The sequence below is a fragment of the Mustela putorius genome, unplaced genomic scaffold (genome assembly GCF_011764305.1).
Source record: "Mustela putorius furo isolate JIRA1106 unplaced genomic scaffold, ASM1176430v1.1 tig00000450_pilon_pilon_pilon, whole genome shotgun sequence".
NCBI lineage: Eukaryota > Metazoa > Chordata > Mammalia > Carnivora > Mustelidae > Mustela > Mustela putorius.
Genome location: NW_025421385.1, coordinates 5,162,043 through 5,179,979, shown reverse-complemented (window position 1 = coordinate 5,179,979; position 17,937 = coordinate 5,162,043). Strand labels below are relative to the sequence as shown.

Below are 17,937 nucleotides of genomic sequence, written 5' to 3'. Positions count from 1 at the left end.
GCCTCGATTTTATTTTTGCCAAGATACCACCTAGCCTGAATAGCAATTACAGAATATGACCCAATTATTTCTTCAAGAAAAAAAAAAGAATTTTTTTTGGTTAGGAAACTAGATATTTTAATGAAAATGTTCTAAAAGATGCAATTGTAGTAAAATAGATGAGGAAATCATACTTCCTTGTATTAAAATATTTTTCATAAAACATTAAAAATATATTAATAAGAATTCAATCTCATATAAACAAGTTAATCTGCTCTAATATTGCTTTATGTATGTTTATATGAAATTGCATGGGAGTAAAACAAATTATGTCATCATAATATGGTTTTGTATCCCCTACGGAAATACTTGTATAGAACAGTTTTAAAAAGCATATTATAGAGAGAAAAAAAAAATCTTAGACTTAGTGAAGATGGTATCTTTAAACAAGTTATTTTCTTGAAGAAGCAAGGGAAATTGCTAAAAACAAAATTTATATTTAAAATTAGTCAATAAAGTTCAATTGTCAATGTTGGTCTCAGTTCTCCATGTTAAGTGGCAGGTCAAGGAAAAAAAAAACCATTGGGCAACCAAACCATTTGGGAAGGAAAGAAATATTTGAGGGATCAGATATAAACTTATTTTTTATTTTACAGTAAATTTTCTGAAAACCATATCTGTATCTATATTTAATTTTTATTAATCATGGTGACTCAAAATTATAATTTGTACAGTATTAATTTCACAGAGTAATTCCAAAACAATTGTAAGGACTTAAAGGAAGTCAGAATTTTGTGTAGTTTTGTTTTGTTTTGTTTTGTCTTTTACCTTCTGGCTTTTTAGAACCTAATGTTTGGGGTCCTAGGTATATAGTTTTTTATAGGATTAATCGGCGGTTTCCTGGCAGACTCGGGCCCGGAGCAGTGGCTGGTTCCATGGGCTAAGATGTGAAGGCCTGCGATGTAGCTCATGCATTTTATTGTACCTGGTCTTTCAGATAGGACAGTAATTAGACCCGCCAGTAGCTTTTCCATATGAGAAAAACAACTTTAACTGCTTCACACTGATTTCTGCAAACAGTTTGCTTTTTCTTAATTTATAACATTGTATCTTAGAACAGGCTGTACACAAGAGGAAGTGAAAAAAGTCATACATCCTGAAATGTCTCTCCAAATAATAATATTTACCTTATCTCATTGAATAGCATGTCAACTATAAATCTGACCTTGCAGTAGCTCAGTGCCAGTCAGAAATTCAAAATCCTTTATAATGTTTGTTCTTACCTTAGTATCTGCTCTCAGTGTAATATGCAACTTTCTTTCTGCTACAAAGCTTTGTCACGTTAATTAAGTTGAAATAAGAATATGGAAAGACTTTACGTTCCCTCGTTATTCACTAAAGAGGGCGGGCAGGTTCATCACCAGATCTCAAAACACAGTTGACACAACTGTGCTTATTGATGCTAAAAGAGATATTAGTTTGCTCACTGAAATGCATCTCCCGCCAGAGGTCAGGGTTAAGGTTATTGGCATGGTTGATGAGGACGCTCATGTTGCACCTGTCTACACTGTCTCTCGCCTGAAGATAAATAGCAGACTGCAGTTTCCAAAATAAGAGTGTTGTTCTGTATGACCTCATTTGTACAAATCCGGCTTGAAGGGCTCCCCAAAGTCTTGACCGAAGGCCATGGTCAATGAGGGCCAGACCGAAGCGCTCCAGGTGGCGCCAGTGACAAGCCTCGTTAGTAACTGAGTTGGTCTTTCCAAGGACGACCTAGGAAGCAAACCAACGGGTGGGCGTGGGCGGCTGAATGGGTGTTTGGAAAATCATAAGGGAAGGTTGTAAAGAAAGCTTTTTAGAAACGGAATCACTGCAAATGCTCTTCCTTCTGGAGGTGATAATCACTTTCTCTAAGTAACTTAATGATTATGTGATTCCCTCTAAAATCCACAGATTTCCTCTGCGATCCCTCAGAATCTTTCAGTTCCCAGGGTACTACTGCCTCCGGGCACCTTTAGAAGTCACAGCAAGTTCTTCCGGCCATCCTGTTGCCCCCTGAAACAGCGTCTATTGAATCAGTCCAAAAGAAATGATGCCAGAATGTCTTGTGCCCTAGGAAATCTAACTGGAGAGATCTTGCCACTCCCTGGCTTCCCAGGATATTAGGAGACTTTGTTTCTCTTATAAAAACTACCCAGTAGATAAACCGGCTAAAGAACAAATCATTCTCATAGGAAGGGAAAAGAAAAAAAAAATGAAACCCACATAGGAAAAAAAAAAAAGTTAAAGAAAAAATGTTAGCCCTCCTAAGTAGTGGGAAGAACGTTAAATTCACTGAAGTAACCTTGAGTAAGGTTTGGCAGACAGAGTCAGGAAACAGGATTTTCATGCTAGCACCCAGGGCTGTGGGGAACAGTAAACTCAGAGGTTGCCTATAACATTATACATTGGAATAACCTTCTTGAAAATCAGTATATATAAACCAACAACTGCAAAAAAGAACTGTGAAGCAGTAACCCAGCTTCTGAGGGTTGGTTCCAGGAAACAACAGAATTAAGAAAGAGACAGTGCACACCAAGACGTGTATTTATTGCATCGTTCTCAAAAATTGTGACAGTCAGAAAGTAGACAGTGTCCCTAACGAGAGGAAGACCGCTACATAATTCACACTCCCGCAGCCCGTAGCCGGTATATCGTCATTAAAAGTTACAGTTCTGTGTAATGTGTATCCATGTTGACAGGGACGAACGCGATAACTTGGTGGAACCGTGCACAATGGTGACAATGTCTTCCAACCTCAAGGCCTTTCTCTGCGTCCGCGCTTGGGTACAGGCCGTCCTTCCCGGGCTGCTTGTTACAAGCCCGTTTCTTCCCAGCGTTCGGGTCTCAACTTCAGTGTCACTTTCTCAGGAAACCTTCCTGGTCCTCTGCCCAGGAAGCATCTTCCATTGCTCGCTCGAACTTCTCACTCTGGGAAATGCTGTCGGTCCATCCTGGGGTCCTGGGCGAACGTTCTGCCTCTTCCCCTGGGATGCGAGCTCGCGTGTCACTAACCGTGTTCTCCACTCACCTTCAGCTACTACGACCCTGCAGGGTGTGTCTTCTTGAAGTCGCAGAACTTGGAAACCTGCCTCTGAGTTTAAATTAGAACCTGGCACCCGACGTCCACTGTGGGCTCACCGCCTCCTTCCTCTCGGCCTCCCGGGGGGCAGCCAGTTTGCAGACGGGGCTCCGAGCGCGTGAAGTAGAGTGTGAGCGACCAGCAGCTGCTCTTGCCCACCTCAGGGGCTCTGGCTGCTCCCACAGGCACGGCCCCCACACACAGCCCAAGCCCGCAGACATGCCAGGGGTAGCCAGCCTTACGAGTCCCCCTGCCCTCAGTGGAGGCCAGCCTAAGCAGAAGGAGGGCAGGGAACGAGTTTGGTGTCTTCCACTTCTTGGCCTACCTGAGAACCCCTTGACTCCTGAAATCCCCACCACTGAAGCTGCTTCTTTGAGCCAAATGTCTCTATAAAAATGTATAGAACCAAGATACAAGGACCCACCATCACCTGGCAGATGTCTTAAGACCAAGAGCATAGGTCTTGTCTAGAGAAGCCTAGAGAGGGGCAGTGCTCCTTAATGGGCAGTATTTCCAAGATTTTCATTTCCATTAAATGGAATGACTGACTTAGAGGCCTTGGGTGGCGAAGGACGGAAGGAAAACAGAGCCCCGGGGGGAGGGCCCTGGCGTGAAGGAGGTTAAGAAATCAGTTGAGCCCTGGGTCCCGGTCTCTCCCTCCACCTCCTGGAGGTGTGTCATCTTTTGCCATCTGTGCTTTTTTGCCAAGGACATGTGCCCCGTTTTCCCAGAAGCTCTGAGTCTAGGGCACTCAGGTCAAATTTGGGAGCCTGGCCAGGGATAGGAGCCATGAGGTTCACCACCACCATCCCAAGGGACCAAGGGCCCTTGAGGAGTCTACAAGAGGAGAGAGAGCTTTTTTGGCCAAAATAGTACCCCCTGTGGTGATGGTGGTAGATGCGGTGATTTTAGCTAAAATAAGAAACAGGAGAGATGTGGTCCTGAAGCCCCGTGTCGGTCAGCAGCCTCCTGTGGGGAGGAGCTCTGAGCCCGCACGCTGGTTCATCTCTTCCCTTGGTCTCACTGTCCCTTTGCCGGCATAACTTTCTCCGTGTGGTCAGCAATAGGCAAGGACGCCTTCTCGCTCCACCACCCCCAACACCACCCCCGCAACAGCTACGAGCTGGATATAAAATGGCAATCTTAACACATTGTTATTAGTACATATTAAGTGCCAGTTAGTACCTCAAAACACAAAATAAGGAAATCCAGATATATATTATCTTGCAAATATTAAGTCCCATGGTAATGCTACCTAATTACGACCTAACTGTGGCTCCGGGCACAAGCATCAGGTTTGCATTCAAAAGCAAAACCCACTTTGTCCTGTTGATTTCTAGGACTGCACCTGGCGCAGTCAGCCAGCGGTCTAGGAAACTGGCTCATCATGCACGGTGCCCCCGAAATTCGGCAAATCAGGAATTCACCGACGGGAAACAGAAATAAACGGGGCAACCAGTGCTCAGAGAGTCAAGCCTGACGCGCTTTGCAGTAACCCGTCTCTCCCCAACTCCCTCCGGTCCCAGCAGATCGGACCGTCCCCAAAGGACAACAGGGCTTCGGAAACTCTGGGGGATACCCTTACGCTATAAATGGCTTAAAAAATCCCACAACCCAGTGTCTCGATAGAGCCCAAGCAGGGTCTGAGGACCCGGTCTAGACTAGAGGGACAAGCGACTCCTGCGTAGGAGCACCGGCCAGGGCTCCGTGGCACCGTGAGCGAGTCGGGGGACAGTGAACTTGTGCTTCTGCGTGACTTGAAGATTAGGGCGCTCAGGTCGGCGCCTTCTCGGAAGCCGTAGAGTGAACCCATTGTAGAAACGATAGAGCAGAAAGCTCCCTCCAAGCTGTTCCGTGGGCTGTCCCTCCTGTCACCACAGAGGAGAGTTACATTCCGGCCAGCCCGCTGGCCAAATTATGACCGACGTGCTCATGGCTGCGGCGGTAACAATCGTAGAGATGTGTCGGCGGCCTGCTGAGGTCATAAGGACGGAGCGCAGAGCCTCTCATTTTGTCCACGCTCCGGCCCTCCCGGGCGAGTATTACAGCGGCTTCGATCGGAGTTGGAGCCCCAGGTTCAAGGTCCCCCGGAGCCGGGATGCAGCCAGCCTGGGCCTGTTCCACCGCCCGCTGGCCTCAACCCCTCGGGGAGACCGTTCGTTCTGTCTAGACTCACCTCCTCTTAAAATCCTGATTCGGAGGAAAGCGATTGTGTGCCCTAAGCTGAGGCATCTTCCATCGATAAAAGCTTAACTCAGGCAAATACACATTCCTCGTTGGAAAGTACCAGAAGTCAGCGTATTTGGCCACCGGCGTTTCCAGCAAGCTTTGGTTTCACGTCTCACACAAACCTGCCGCCGCCGCCGCCACGCCAGACTAAATGGCCACATCTTCTTCATTCCCCACCCCACACACAATTTAGATATATTTTTAAAAACTACTTTGATTGGACTTGAGCAAAACCTTAAACATTTGTAAGAATTTTGTTAGGCAAGTGCCAGTATTTTCAGATGACGTTCCGCGCCAGCACGCTTGGTGGCAAAGTGGGTGTCTCTTGCCACATTTCACTCACCAGTGGAGAGGTTGATAAAAGTTGATAGTTAGAGCTTTGGAAGATATTGCAAGGTTATTTTAAACCGAGACACCCGTAAAAGGCTTGACGGTTTTCACGGTGGTCGCTAGCAGCAGCCACTCAATCTGCTCAGCCCTGGAGACTGCTCCGATCTGTTCATTTAATATATTATTTTTGCATTAGTCGAGCTCATTTGATGAGAAACGTTCCCACTCTGTAAAATTTCCAGCTAATGGCTTGGAAATCTACTTGAATTTTGCGCCCAATAATTCATTTCAGAATTTCCAAGGAGGAGATAGTGAAGGCAAGCCGAGATAAACCCCAGATCAGCAGGAGAACATCTGATCGACGTGTGTTTTCACTGTAAGCATCATTAGTGAGCTGATCTCCTTAATTATTTTCTGCAGTAGGACAAAAAGTACATCAAGGCCATGGAGGCCTTTTACTTCGTGGCTCCCTGCCCACTGTGCAGGCGGTTCCTCTAAAACGTTCTAACCAAACTTTGTCATGCTGCTGATGTCTAGCCTGGTCCTGCACAGGTTGAGTTCCAAACTCATTACGTAGATGAAAGTTCCAACAAAGATAATTTGGGGAATGTATCTCCCCATAGTTTACTGCGTCTGCTGGTAACATTTGGTAGAGGTTTGAAATTTCTCTTTTCATTTTTTTGCCTCAATTAAAAAAAAAAAAAATTAGAGCTGAAAGTGGGTTGTATCATTAATGTTTCCTGCTAATGGAAAACCATAATAACAGCTGTCATTTTGGCTCACTTTAAAAAATTTTTAGTATCAGTCTAAAAGTAGTAAAATTATTTCCAATAGGTTTGCCTCACTCCTAAAAGCAGCAATCAATATTTTTTTTCCAATTAAAATCATGTATTTGGTTATCTCTGGGGCTGGTTAGAAATTACTGTGTGGACATAAGAAATTATATTAAACAAAATTTAGATATTAAATGAAAACACTATAAAAAGTTGGCATTTTCTTCATCTTGGAACAAATGTTGCTAATAAAGTGAATGGAATAATCTAATCAGATTTTTCATTTTGGAAAAAAAGTTTTATCTTCTCAAATTTGAGGGCGATCCAGGTAAACCCCACTTTAGACCCAGGAAGATTTTGGAAAACAGATGAAGCTACCTAGCTACAGACACCCTCCATGCACCTAAACACATTCGCTCAGACTTGTCCAAATTCACATAAATGCCCTTTTCATGGCTAGGAACTCACAAGCATGTACACAGTGGACAAGAATAAGCATTAGGCAAACTGTTGGCACTCCACTTGGCATATAGTTTATTTAGAACGGAATTTGCTTATGTTGAATCTGGCTTGGGTAAACCCACGTAGTAATTTATTCATTCATACCTTCCCTTTACAAATGTTCAGGTTGCATTTGATTCCCATGAGCAAGGTTTACACTGTAAGTAGTATGATCCTGTCCTTCAAGAGGTGGTAAAATGTAGGAAGACTAAGCAAGCATCAAACACTTCCTAGGGGGTTCCAGAGTGACACGGAAATAAGGAACGTGAATGGATTGCCGGCTATAGCCCTAGGAATTCAAAAGAAGGAAAGATGACTTGGAGGCAACTTCACAGAGGAAGTCAGTCAGAGCGAGCCTTAGAAAGGGTAAGGTCGGACGTACCAAGAAGGAGAGGGGAGCACACTGTTATGGGGAATTTCAAAGGCAGAAGTGAAAATTGCTCACTTTGGGGTTAGGAAGAAATCAGGTCTGCGTGGAGCAGGAGGACTTGGTGGGAAGGAGCAAAGTAGGAGACTGACCTCATGAGGAAGAGCAGAGTCTAGAGGGCTCCGATGACTGGGAACTGGAATTTGACAGACAACACCATGTGGGCATAGATGTTGCCTGTGGTCAGGAGAGAAGGCCATTAGGAAGTTAATCTGCAGGCCAAGTAAGCAAGGAAGGGGAGGCCACGAAGACGGGAGGGCAGAATAGAGGGCTAGATACGCCCCAGGGTGGCCCGGGATTATGGCACAGACCCACCGTGCACCGCACGTCACCAGCTGAATACGGCAAAGGGAGGAGTCGAAGACGGCGCTAAGACTGGGGCTTGCGAGGCTAATGGAGGCAGCACTCACCTCGTGGGCCCGTTTGAGAACCTCCACACAGCCCTGGATTCCATCAATGACTATTCCAGAGTCCCACGGAACAGTGTACTGAAGGAGCACTTCAGGGACGATGGGGACCTTTGTTCCATAATTTCCCCAACTTCTGTGGCTTTGGGTTTGCTTTTTTTGCTTTTAAAGATATAGAAAGATAGCTACAAGATTTCTCCTGTTTACCTCTTCACTCCCCCTCTCCCTTCTTTTAAAAATATTTGATTTATTTATTTGACAGAGAGAGAGAGAGAGAGAGAGAGCACGCACAAGCAGGGGGAAGGGCAGGCAGAGGGAGGGAAGAAGCGGACTCCCCGCTGAGCAGGGAGCCCAGTGAGGGGCTGGAGCCCTGGACCCTGGGATCACGACCTGAGCCGAAGAAAGACGTTTAACTGACTTAGCCACCCAGACGCCCTAAGAGAGGTTATTTTGGGGGTCTAGGAACGCTCGATAATTCTTCCATATAAATTAAAGGTAATTGCTTCTTCGATAAATGCCACTTTGGCTTACAAAAGGTTTTATAGAAATGCTTTACTTTGAAAGAGCAGGGAAAACCAGTAAATCACAAATGCTCCTAAAGATGGGGGTATGGAATGTGAAATTAACCCTAGAATTTCGCTCCATTACTCACGTATTGTATGGCACTGAAAAAATTAAAAAGCCCTTCAAATCGACCAGCCCTGATTGTTGTCTTTCTGCACACCCTGTGAAGGATGTCATTATTTCAAGCACTTATGATGTAGTAAAGATAGCGTAACAGTGCGTGTCGTGAAAAGGAGGCTGAGATGAGCAGGTGCCGCCCTGTGAGGCACGATCGTGTGGATGGCACAGGTCCAGTGCTTGCCCCCGCCCAGCACTGATTCCCCTAGACCCTCTCCCCCAGTGGCATTCCTCCTCTACGGGCTTGAAATTCTTCTACAGCTAGAAAGGTGGCGTTTCTGCTGCCTTGCGCCTTCCCTGTGTTGACAGAGGCTGCTGACGTCTCTCTTTCTGGATCTTCTATCCCCCTTCAGGGACACCTGCCGCGATTTCTCGATCACCCACGGTTTCCGTTGCTCTGTTGACCTATTTCACTTCCCTAAGCGGAGTTTGCTTGCCTAGGGAGGGATGCCAGCAACAGTAGCCAGCTCACTGGGCTAGTCTTTGCTACGTTCGCTTTGCTGTTATTACGACGCCACCGCGAGATAGGCCCGCGAGAAACAGATTCAGGACAGAACTGGACAGAGAACTCTCTGCCCCTTTTAGACGCAGTCCGCTCATTAAATGCTGTGGGCCAACAAAAAGAGAGATGCGCTTTCACTTCAAAATCTTGAATCCAGTTAAATTCAATGGCCACTGAACCTATTGTTACAATTATCCTGTAGAGAGATAAATTAGTCAACCCCCCTACTTTTTTCAGTATAACTTCCAGATAAAAATGGTCATTATTCAGAGATGGACCTAACTTGCTTTTTTGTAACCTTGACCAGATCATTATCAATTGAATACGTTAAAAATCCACATTTGGTCTTTATTGTAAGAAGTCGGAATCTATATGGACTTATTGAAAGAGCAGAATGGAATAACTTTTCACAGCGTGTCAACAAGTAATTTGACTTTTTGACAGTGTTTTATTTCTTTTTGCCTGAAAGAGTGCTTTTGCTTCCAAATTATATAAACCATTAGGCCTTTCAGGTTTTCTTAGAATTTGATCTGAAAGCTGAGTTTGATGCTTGGAGATTTGCGACTTACTTTGTAGAATTATACATTTGCTTTATCAACTTTTCAGTTGAAATACAATGCATCTCTTGAAGAACCACCATTTCCAAAAAGCATGTTCCAAAGTTATATTGTGATCTTACAAAACATAATGTTAGGATGGTAGCAACCAGAGATCACCCGAAGCTCAGTCCCTTCTTTGCACAGGGGAGGGAACTGAGATTCGGAGGAATTAAGCAACTGTCCATACTGAGACATCTAGTAAGTTATTGAACACTGAAACTACTAAGTTGTTGAAAAGCTGTATTACAAGTCATTTGCCTTGACATCCAATGTTATTTTTACTATGCCAGTACATTCTAATGTCATCAGTGTTAATATTTATAGAGAAATAAATCTAATTTGCAGTTAGCGGATGGTAATTGTTTAGAAATTTTCATTGTCTCTCTGAAGGGGAATTTTAATATTTAATAGACAATTGGGCCAAGATCCATGATATCTTCAATTTCACAAGTGATCGGTGGCCCCATTCAGAAGATGAAAACCCTTCCTTGAGCTTTTGAAACCGTGTTGGCTTAGTAGACTCTTGCTTTAGTCACCCAGCCCCTGTGTCAAAAAGAGAGGAAGAGAGAGAGACATCCAGCTGGGAATCGAGGTCTTGCTTCAAAGCTTTTATCTTCAGAGGAAAGAAATCTTGTGAATTTCATTACTGTCAACAAGATCTGAGAAGATTTGAAGTATTCAAGCCCTTGGGCATCTCCAGCATGCCAAACGCTATGGTTATTATAAGTTATTGGTTGCAAAAGCATTGCAACTTTCATTCACACCCCCCATGAACGAAGACTTTGGAAATATCCATTGTACAGTCAGACTTCGGGGTATGTTGAAAACCATTACTTTCTAAGAAGATAAGAAGTCAACAAGGAAACGGTGACTAAGCTTAAGCCAAAACGGGGAAACACCTGGAATTCTGAACGGGGTGAAGGAATAAAAAGATCAGTCCCCTCCAAGTACCACAGCAAAGCTAAGAAAGAAAACAAAAGAAGCATTGGCTGAGGATTCTAAAAGCAGACAACCCTCAAAACATCTCCCCCAAAGTGTCCGTCTCTCAGCGTAGAAAAATGAGTCGTGTTCCAGGACTTTCTTTCCCTCTTCCCTTTCCCCTCTGTTGCCTCCCCTCCAAAAAGGACCAGACTGGAATTCACAATTGTTTCCACTCTACTTTTCCAACCTTAACGCGAGAAAACCCTTTGATTCCAAAACAAGGAACAATTTCTCTAGAGTCAGTTGGGTCCAAGCTAACCCCAAATAAAGGGATATTTCTGGAAAAACAAATATTGACGATTGAAGCTGGGTCTTGAAAGTAAACATTTCTTAAAAAGTAAAATATATCTTCTGTTTCTCTTTTCCTCCTTTCTTAAATTAAAAAGAAAAAATTCAAAATGCTTTAGAAAAACCATTTCATCAATATTATGAGATATAATTTCAATGACTTCTCTTTTTCAATGGTAAGAGTTATCTTTCGGAAAATGTTAGTTTTATTCGACCGAAGCTGACATCTGCTTAAACACCAGTTAAGTGCGCCCAGGGAATCTCTGCTTGGTCATCTCAAGCTTGTAACTGCTAAATCCATGACACCCAAAGGAAAAATTTGTTCAGAATCATCCAACAGAAAATCTGTGATCAAGAAGGATCTTGTAATAATAATAATAATAATAATAATAATATTTGCGGTAGGTCCCACCTGCACATCCCTGCCAAGACCTGAACCCAGGCCCCAAGGGCTCACTTTCTTTCTCCACAGGGATGACATCACTGACACGCAGCCCGGAAGGAATGCAGCTTTAGCTCTGACCGAGGCCGTCAGAAGGTACAGGTTCTGACAAGTAGAACTCACTGCAGGTCTTTAGAGCCCTTGAAATATTTTAGCACAGCATTGAGAAACCAAAAAGTGCCTTTTCTGGTCCAGAAAGAAACGCTTTGGTTTCTTCTGGTAGCACTCCTTTTTTTTTTTTTTTTTTTTTTTTTTTTTTAATTTCACTCTCTTGCTTTGGGGATGTCGGCCATCCCCATTGGGTCACATACCACAGGACCAGAGTCCTTGCTACCTGCTCAAGCTCGCCAACCACTTCACCTGGGGAAACGGTGCAACAGATGTGCTGTCTGTAAGTCATTTTACATCAAAGGATGCTCTCATACTGAGAACCGCTTCGGGCTGGACTTGGTCTGGATACACGTTCAAATACCGTGTCTGCAAAGTGACCAGACTTCACAACGCATGAGACCCCCACACACGAATGGCCAGAGAAACCACGGGAGGCCAAAAGAGGGTACAGCCAAACCATGATGGGTCAGGAGCAATTCCTTTCAAAGCCCTGGTTTTATGGCTGCAGTTTCGCCCGAGGTACACTGTGAGCATGGGTCTGCCTGGCTCACTGTCCGGTGCTCCCACAGGTGCTGTGAATGAGGCTCTGTCGGGTGAACCGTCTTTTCATCTGAGAAATGGGCTATTTCCCCGGTTGTTCAAGGTGCTGTTGTACACGGGGGAGCCGACATGAGCCACTGTGGTTGCCGAGCATGGGGAGCTAACATCATAAAGTCGCAGCTTTTAAAGTCAGTAGTGAGCATCAAGTGACCAGAGCCCGGACAGCATTTGAACCCCCTCATCGTTTCTAGACCCATGCAGGTGCTTTGTAACCAAGTTTCCCAAGCCGGTATTTTTTCTCCGAGGGTGTGGTTCATTGGCTTTTAAAAGCACTTAGGTCTTTCCCACAGGGGTGGGGGGTCCCGCCCAGCCCTCCGGGGAGCAAGGACCACTCCAGCCAGGACATCCCCCAAACCCACAGAAGCATTTCCCTTCTGGAAATTGGGCCTGTCCATCTTCTTAGTCACACCCAGAAAGTACAGGCTGAGTTTAAAAATGATTTCATCTGTTGGTTCACGTAATAGTTCAGGCACGTGGACTAAGCCACCCCAGGTAGGCAGTTACAAGTTTTATATTTCCGATGCCTTAAATAGTGCTTTCCCTTCCAAATAACACCTTTGTGTAGTACCGTTCCCATGAGAGTATCTACACATTTAACACTTAAAGAGTATTTACCGAAAAGCGTTCAAGTCAGAAAAATCCAAATGTGAATGTATCTACTTGAGCCTCGCTGTGTCCGTCCACGCGTCTGAGATAGAAGTCTGGGGCACCTGCTGGAAACACACAGATAAGGGTGCTCTCGGGACACAGGTCACCGAGATAAGCCAAGCAGCGAAGGGGATGCCCGCGGCCCTGAGGGTCCTTGAGGCGAGGGTGCGTGATCCTGTATGGCCTTCCATGGTGGGTGGGTGTGATCAGAGCATTCTACAAGGCGGCGCTCAGTCAGAGGTTCCCCAGGAAGGTGATAAGCCCTAATTTTCCTGGATCTCATTACTCAGCGGTGCCCAACAGAGTGCCTGGTCTGCAGAGGGCCTCACATCGTAACAGCTCTCGGGAGGGCCGGGGCCAAAGGCACCCACAGTGGGACCAAAAAATTCTGTCACCACCAACTGCAGCGCTGATGTGGGAAGCCCTTGCTCTGGCCGCTGAAAGTGTCCCCTTTTTTCTGGCTTTGCTTCTCCTGCCTTTTCCCCTCCTTCCTGTAATCACATTAACTGAAGGAAAAGAATGCAGCTTCTACATGGTTTAGAAATCGCGAAAGTGCTAAGAGAATATCTCATCCAAATTCTACGTGATATGTATCTGTTGCTGGCCCGTGTCCACTACACACAGATATTTGTGTGAAATGCAGATGTGTCTCATGTAGCATCCCTTTGAGGTGGCCCTTGGTGGCGAGGTGTGATTCATAGTCACGTCTCAGAGCCGCTGAGTTCATCGCCAGGAGCAGGCTGGTGCCAGAAGCAAGGCTGGGATCCAGACATCCCGGCTCTGACCAATATGGCGCCTGGAAGAGGAAGCATCTGGATCAGGGCGGTTTAAAGAGGGGTATATAGGAAGAAAGTATGCATGGGATAAAAACCGATTGCCTACACCATCGACCGTTCCAGCATGCAGAACAACAAATGCATTTACGAGGGTACTAAACAGGCACCACTTTCAACCACTACCTGTACACCTCCTGCATGAAGAATCTCCAAGAAGATTACTACACCCCTTGCTCTGCTCTGCTTGCCTATTACCCCTCTAGAAAAGCATTCTGGCTTAAACCTCTCTTACAGTCCCTATTTGTTTGGTTATAAATAAAACATATCTTTTCCATCGTCGATGTATCTTTCCAGCTGCTGGACATAAAACAGATTCCTAGCTTCCTAAATTGAAATGTCATCTTTCTAATCAGAACCGACGATTGTAAGTAACCATCTGGATTTTTTTTTTAAGTGCCCTATTCTTACAAGTGAACCTTCCGACCGCATCGCGCGTGTTGGAAATGGTGAGCTCCAGCTCCGATTCTCAAAGAAATGGCAACATAACTGCTTGGGAAGGGAGAGCACATCGCTCACCTGCCTCTCAACATGGTTTGAGGCTAAATTGTGCCCTGTCATCGCTAAAGCATGCCAAATAAGGATGTGTTCCTTTTTGGTCTTTTTTTCTGCCCCAGTGATATACGTTCTGCCAACCACAAAATATGCCAACTCCAACTCACTTTTTGAATAAGCAACTTCTGTTCTGTTCTGTTCTGTTCTCTTTTATCATTGGGTTTATACGCTGTTGAGAAACAAAAAAGCTACATAGTTTACTTACTCCTACAGTTAAATATTTTTTAAAAAGCAAGAATAGGTTATTATTGAAATAAAGTGTTGCTTGTCACTGTAGCCTTCTGGAAGTCAGTGGGAAAAACAGGGTGTGTTAAGCTTTCCATTGTGTGCAGACTTTCCAGCCCCTCTGCCTCCACCAGGAAAATATGTGTCCCGTGATCTATTCAGTTCTTGACCTTTTGACTAATATGCCAACAAAAGATGCCATTTATTAGTGATTGATTTACGTATCTTTGCATAAGGAACGAGATCGAGGCTGTCACCACTCAGCACCATCACCGATGACATTTGCCATGTGCCCTCTAGATATTTGCGCGATGGGCTTGGCTGTCCCGTGCAAGCAAAGCTCATGCAACCTTCCCTCTAAGTCCACGTCTTTCATGACCAGGAGAAGTCTATCAGGAATGCCATCCTGGAAAAAGAGGCACAGAAAGATCAGTCAAAGATCCCTGCTGGATACGCTTGCCCATTCCAATTGGAATCTTGGGAAGCAGAAGCTGTTCCCAACAGATACCTTCTATGATATCCATCGCATTTGCCACACATGATCTGTCTCTGTCCCTCCTGCCCCCTTTTCTGACTCTCTTGCCCTGCCTTCTTTTGGACTTTCTTTCTTAAGATCTTTTCTTGACACCTGTAACAAAGATCAATGACCGACCCCCTCCGACACATACACATACACACCCGCGCGCACGCGTCCTTCTCTCTTAATTCAACCTAAAGACTTTCTCTTTTTGGAAAGTTCCCCCAAATAGATTAATATCACGCTGTCCTCCCTAGTGGGCGCTTCTGACTGCAAGGACTCTCTCCTCCCACCGCCATGTGGATCTAGAGGAAAAAATAAGCCTGTTACTCTGTGCGTTTGTCTACATTTTTGTTTTCTAAAAAGTTTATCTTTTGCTCAAAAATAATGAGGTAAAAATCTTTCTTCAAACATCTTATCTCTTGCTTATTCTACAGTAACTCATATTTAGTTCTTTAGGATGATCAACTACTCTGTACATCAAACTCACTTAAATTGAGCTTTCCGTGTGATCACAGAAGTGCTTGCATCATGAGCAAGGGGAGCCCGTCTAACTGAGGCACCTGGGTGGCTCGGTTGTCTAACTGGCCGACTCTCGGCTTTGGCTCAGGTCATGATCTCGGGGTCATAAGATTGAGCCCTGCATCAGGCTCTGTGCTGGGCATGGTATTTGCTTAAGATTCTCTTTCTCCATCTTCCTCTGTCCCTGCCCCCGCTTCACACTCTCTCTCATGCGCCTGCGCTCTCACTCTCTCTAAAAAAAAAAAAGAAAGAAAGAAAGAAGAAAGAGGAAAGAAAAGAAAACCCTACCTAATGACAATGGCTTTGCATTATAAGGCTATTTGTTATGAAAAATTGATATATACCATAGCTTTATGACTCATAATCTCACTTTGAAAATCAGTAATATTTCTGCCTGCCTTCACCCCCACTGAAAGAAACTAATCAGGAAAGTGATTCCTTTTCCTTATGCTATAGAAGACAGTGATATTTCTCTAATGGGTTTCTGGAAAAATCCAGCAAAAGAGCTGCTTATCTCTGCTGTATGGGGTTGCACTTGTTCCTTTTAATACAGGTCTAAACCATTGCTCGGTCCTTTCGTACATGTCCAAAATAACTGAGGAGAAAAGTTTGAAAAACCATTTTTCCCTCTATAATTTTCTCATTCAAGCAAAATCAACATATTGGAGCCATACTTGAGATGTGGATAGAATGAGGACTTTTGTCTGCAGCTCCTGCCCAAGCGGGTCCGCAGCCGGTCACTTCAGCAGAGATAAGAGGGGGTGACGTCAGCAACTGAGCAGCGGCGTGACCATGCCCTGCTTCCTGGGAGCACAGGGCGGTGGAAGCCCTAGAAACGTGTGCGAAGCGCATCATGACGTGTGTGTCAGAGAGAGCTATTGGGGGAACCCTCGCGGGATCTCTACCCTCTGGATGGAAGCCAAGGGTCTCCGTTCTAGTTAGACCCCCTCACCCCTGGGTAATTCCTGCAGACATCGTACAGGTTGGGTGCAATCAGGTACTTCTCCTCCAAATGGTTTGAGATGGAGTTTGCCTCCTCAGGCTCCCAAGGCCAGTGAAGGCCCCATCCCGGGAACCCCTTCCCGTGTAGAAGCTGGCGGGGAGCTGCAGAGGGCCCTTCAAGGTTCTGCAAGGCCCGGCCTTGGCTGGTCCCTGGGAAACCGTGGGATAGCTCCAGCAGGAAAAGCAGTTTCCTCCTAGCCGCCCCCCCAGCCCCCACATCTGGGTGATGGAAATCACTGCAGATGACTGCGCGCTTGGAAGAGAGACAGATGCCACAGCACCAAAGACGTGGGGGCGGGCTCAGCCTCTCCTTCCCAGGTGTATCTGTTCAAACCCCTAACCCGAAGAGAGTGTTCATTTCTGGGACTTTGAAGAACTCAGGGTCCAAGAGAACACTCTTCGTCACGGTCAGTCCTGAGATCTGTGGTTGGTCGTGTGCCTGTGATCACCCCACTTGGGGTTAGTCTGCTGTTCCCTTAGTTCAGAGGACTTTGCGTCGGCCGCAGTCTGGGGCTTTGCATGCTCGCGGAGCTGCTGTTTCCACTCCTAGAACTCCCCGGGACCACCTAGGAAATGTGACGCGCTTGCGTCCCTTCCCAAGCGTTTGGAGAAAATGCCTAGACGGGTGTGTAGGGCGTCCTGGAGAGAACGGCGCAGTAACGGGACTCTTTGTGTGTTTGAACCAGTGAACTCCGGAGACGGCATCGACTACAGCCAGCAGAAGCGGGAGAACATCGGCGACCTGATCCAGGAGACGCTGGAGGCCTTCGAGCGCTACGGCGGGGAGGACGCCTTCATCAACATCAAGTACATGGTCCCCACCTACGAGTCGTGCGTGCTCAACTAGCGGGCGGGCCCCTGCCGGCCCCTGCCGGCCCCTCCCGGCCCCTCCCGGCCCGCGCCCGCAGCCCTCTCCACTGCTTTCGGCATCTCATTCCTGGTGACGTCTACAGCTTTCTCTTCTCCAGCTGCTAAAATAGTGGCTTCTGGACCATTGGACCGCTAGCCCTATTGAGAGCAAGGCTTTCCAATGCATAAATAGTGCCTGTTTCTTAGATTACAATAGTGTACTGTGCTTATTTGTTCTCCGAGAAGAATTGCTTCTTTATATGGCTCGGACAGAAGCAGGAGTCCGAGCGAAACCTTCAGTTGTATAGACAATAAAACTATGATTTTCATGTGCAATTCAGCAATTGCCGTTCTGTGTCTGCCTGCCCCGAGGGTGATGTCAGAGGTTGTAAGGGAAGAGTTTATGCTGACAGCTTAATAGGTGTTTGTCATGGAGGAGAAACCCGGGTTCTGCGGCCCCTCCCCGGCAGCTGGGCAGAGCTCCGCGCTTGGATGTTCAATAAAACCGTTGACTCTCCACTCCAGTTGCACAAGGACAGGGTTGTGGCCCCTTATGGGGCTCAGCTACCAATGTAATGAATGCTCCTAGCCCACTGGTCATCTGGGCTTGTTGGGGGCTTTCCGGTGCATGTCTGGGGGAGACAGGAGGGTTGGGGGCTGTAAAATGCAACACAGCAAACGCGATAAAAATGCCAGCATGCAGGGCGCCTGCGTGGCTCAGTGGGTTAAAGCCTCTGCCTTCGGCTCAGGTCATGATCCCAGGCTCCTGGGATTGAGCCCCGCATCGGGCTCTCTGCTCAGCGGGGAGCCTACTT

The 17,937-nt window shown here is 46.0% G+C and overlaps 1 protein-coding gene across 2 annotated transcripts in view; it reads left to right on the top strand.

The window, feature by feature from the left end:
• Positions 1-17,458, top strand: part of PACRG (parkin coregulated) — a 497,055-nt gene extending 479,597 nt beyond the window's left edge. For both annotated transcript variants that reach the window (XM_045080290.1, XM_045080289.1), the window contains one exon: positions 16,960-17,458. In XM_045080290.1, the coding sequence (XP_044936225.1) occupies positions 16,960-17,120 (161 nt within the window). In that variant the 3' untranslated portion in view covers positions 17,121-17,458. The remainder of the gene's footprint in view (positions 1-16,959) is intronic.
• Positions 17,459-17,937: the final 479 nt, after the last annotated feature.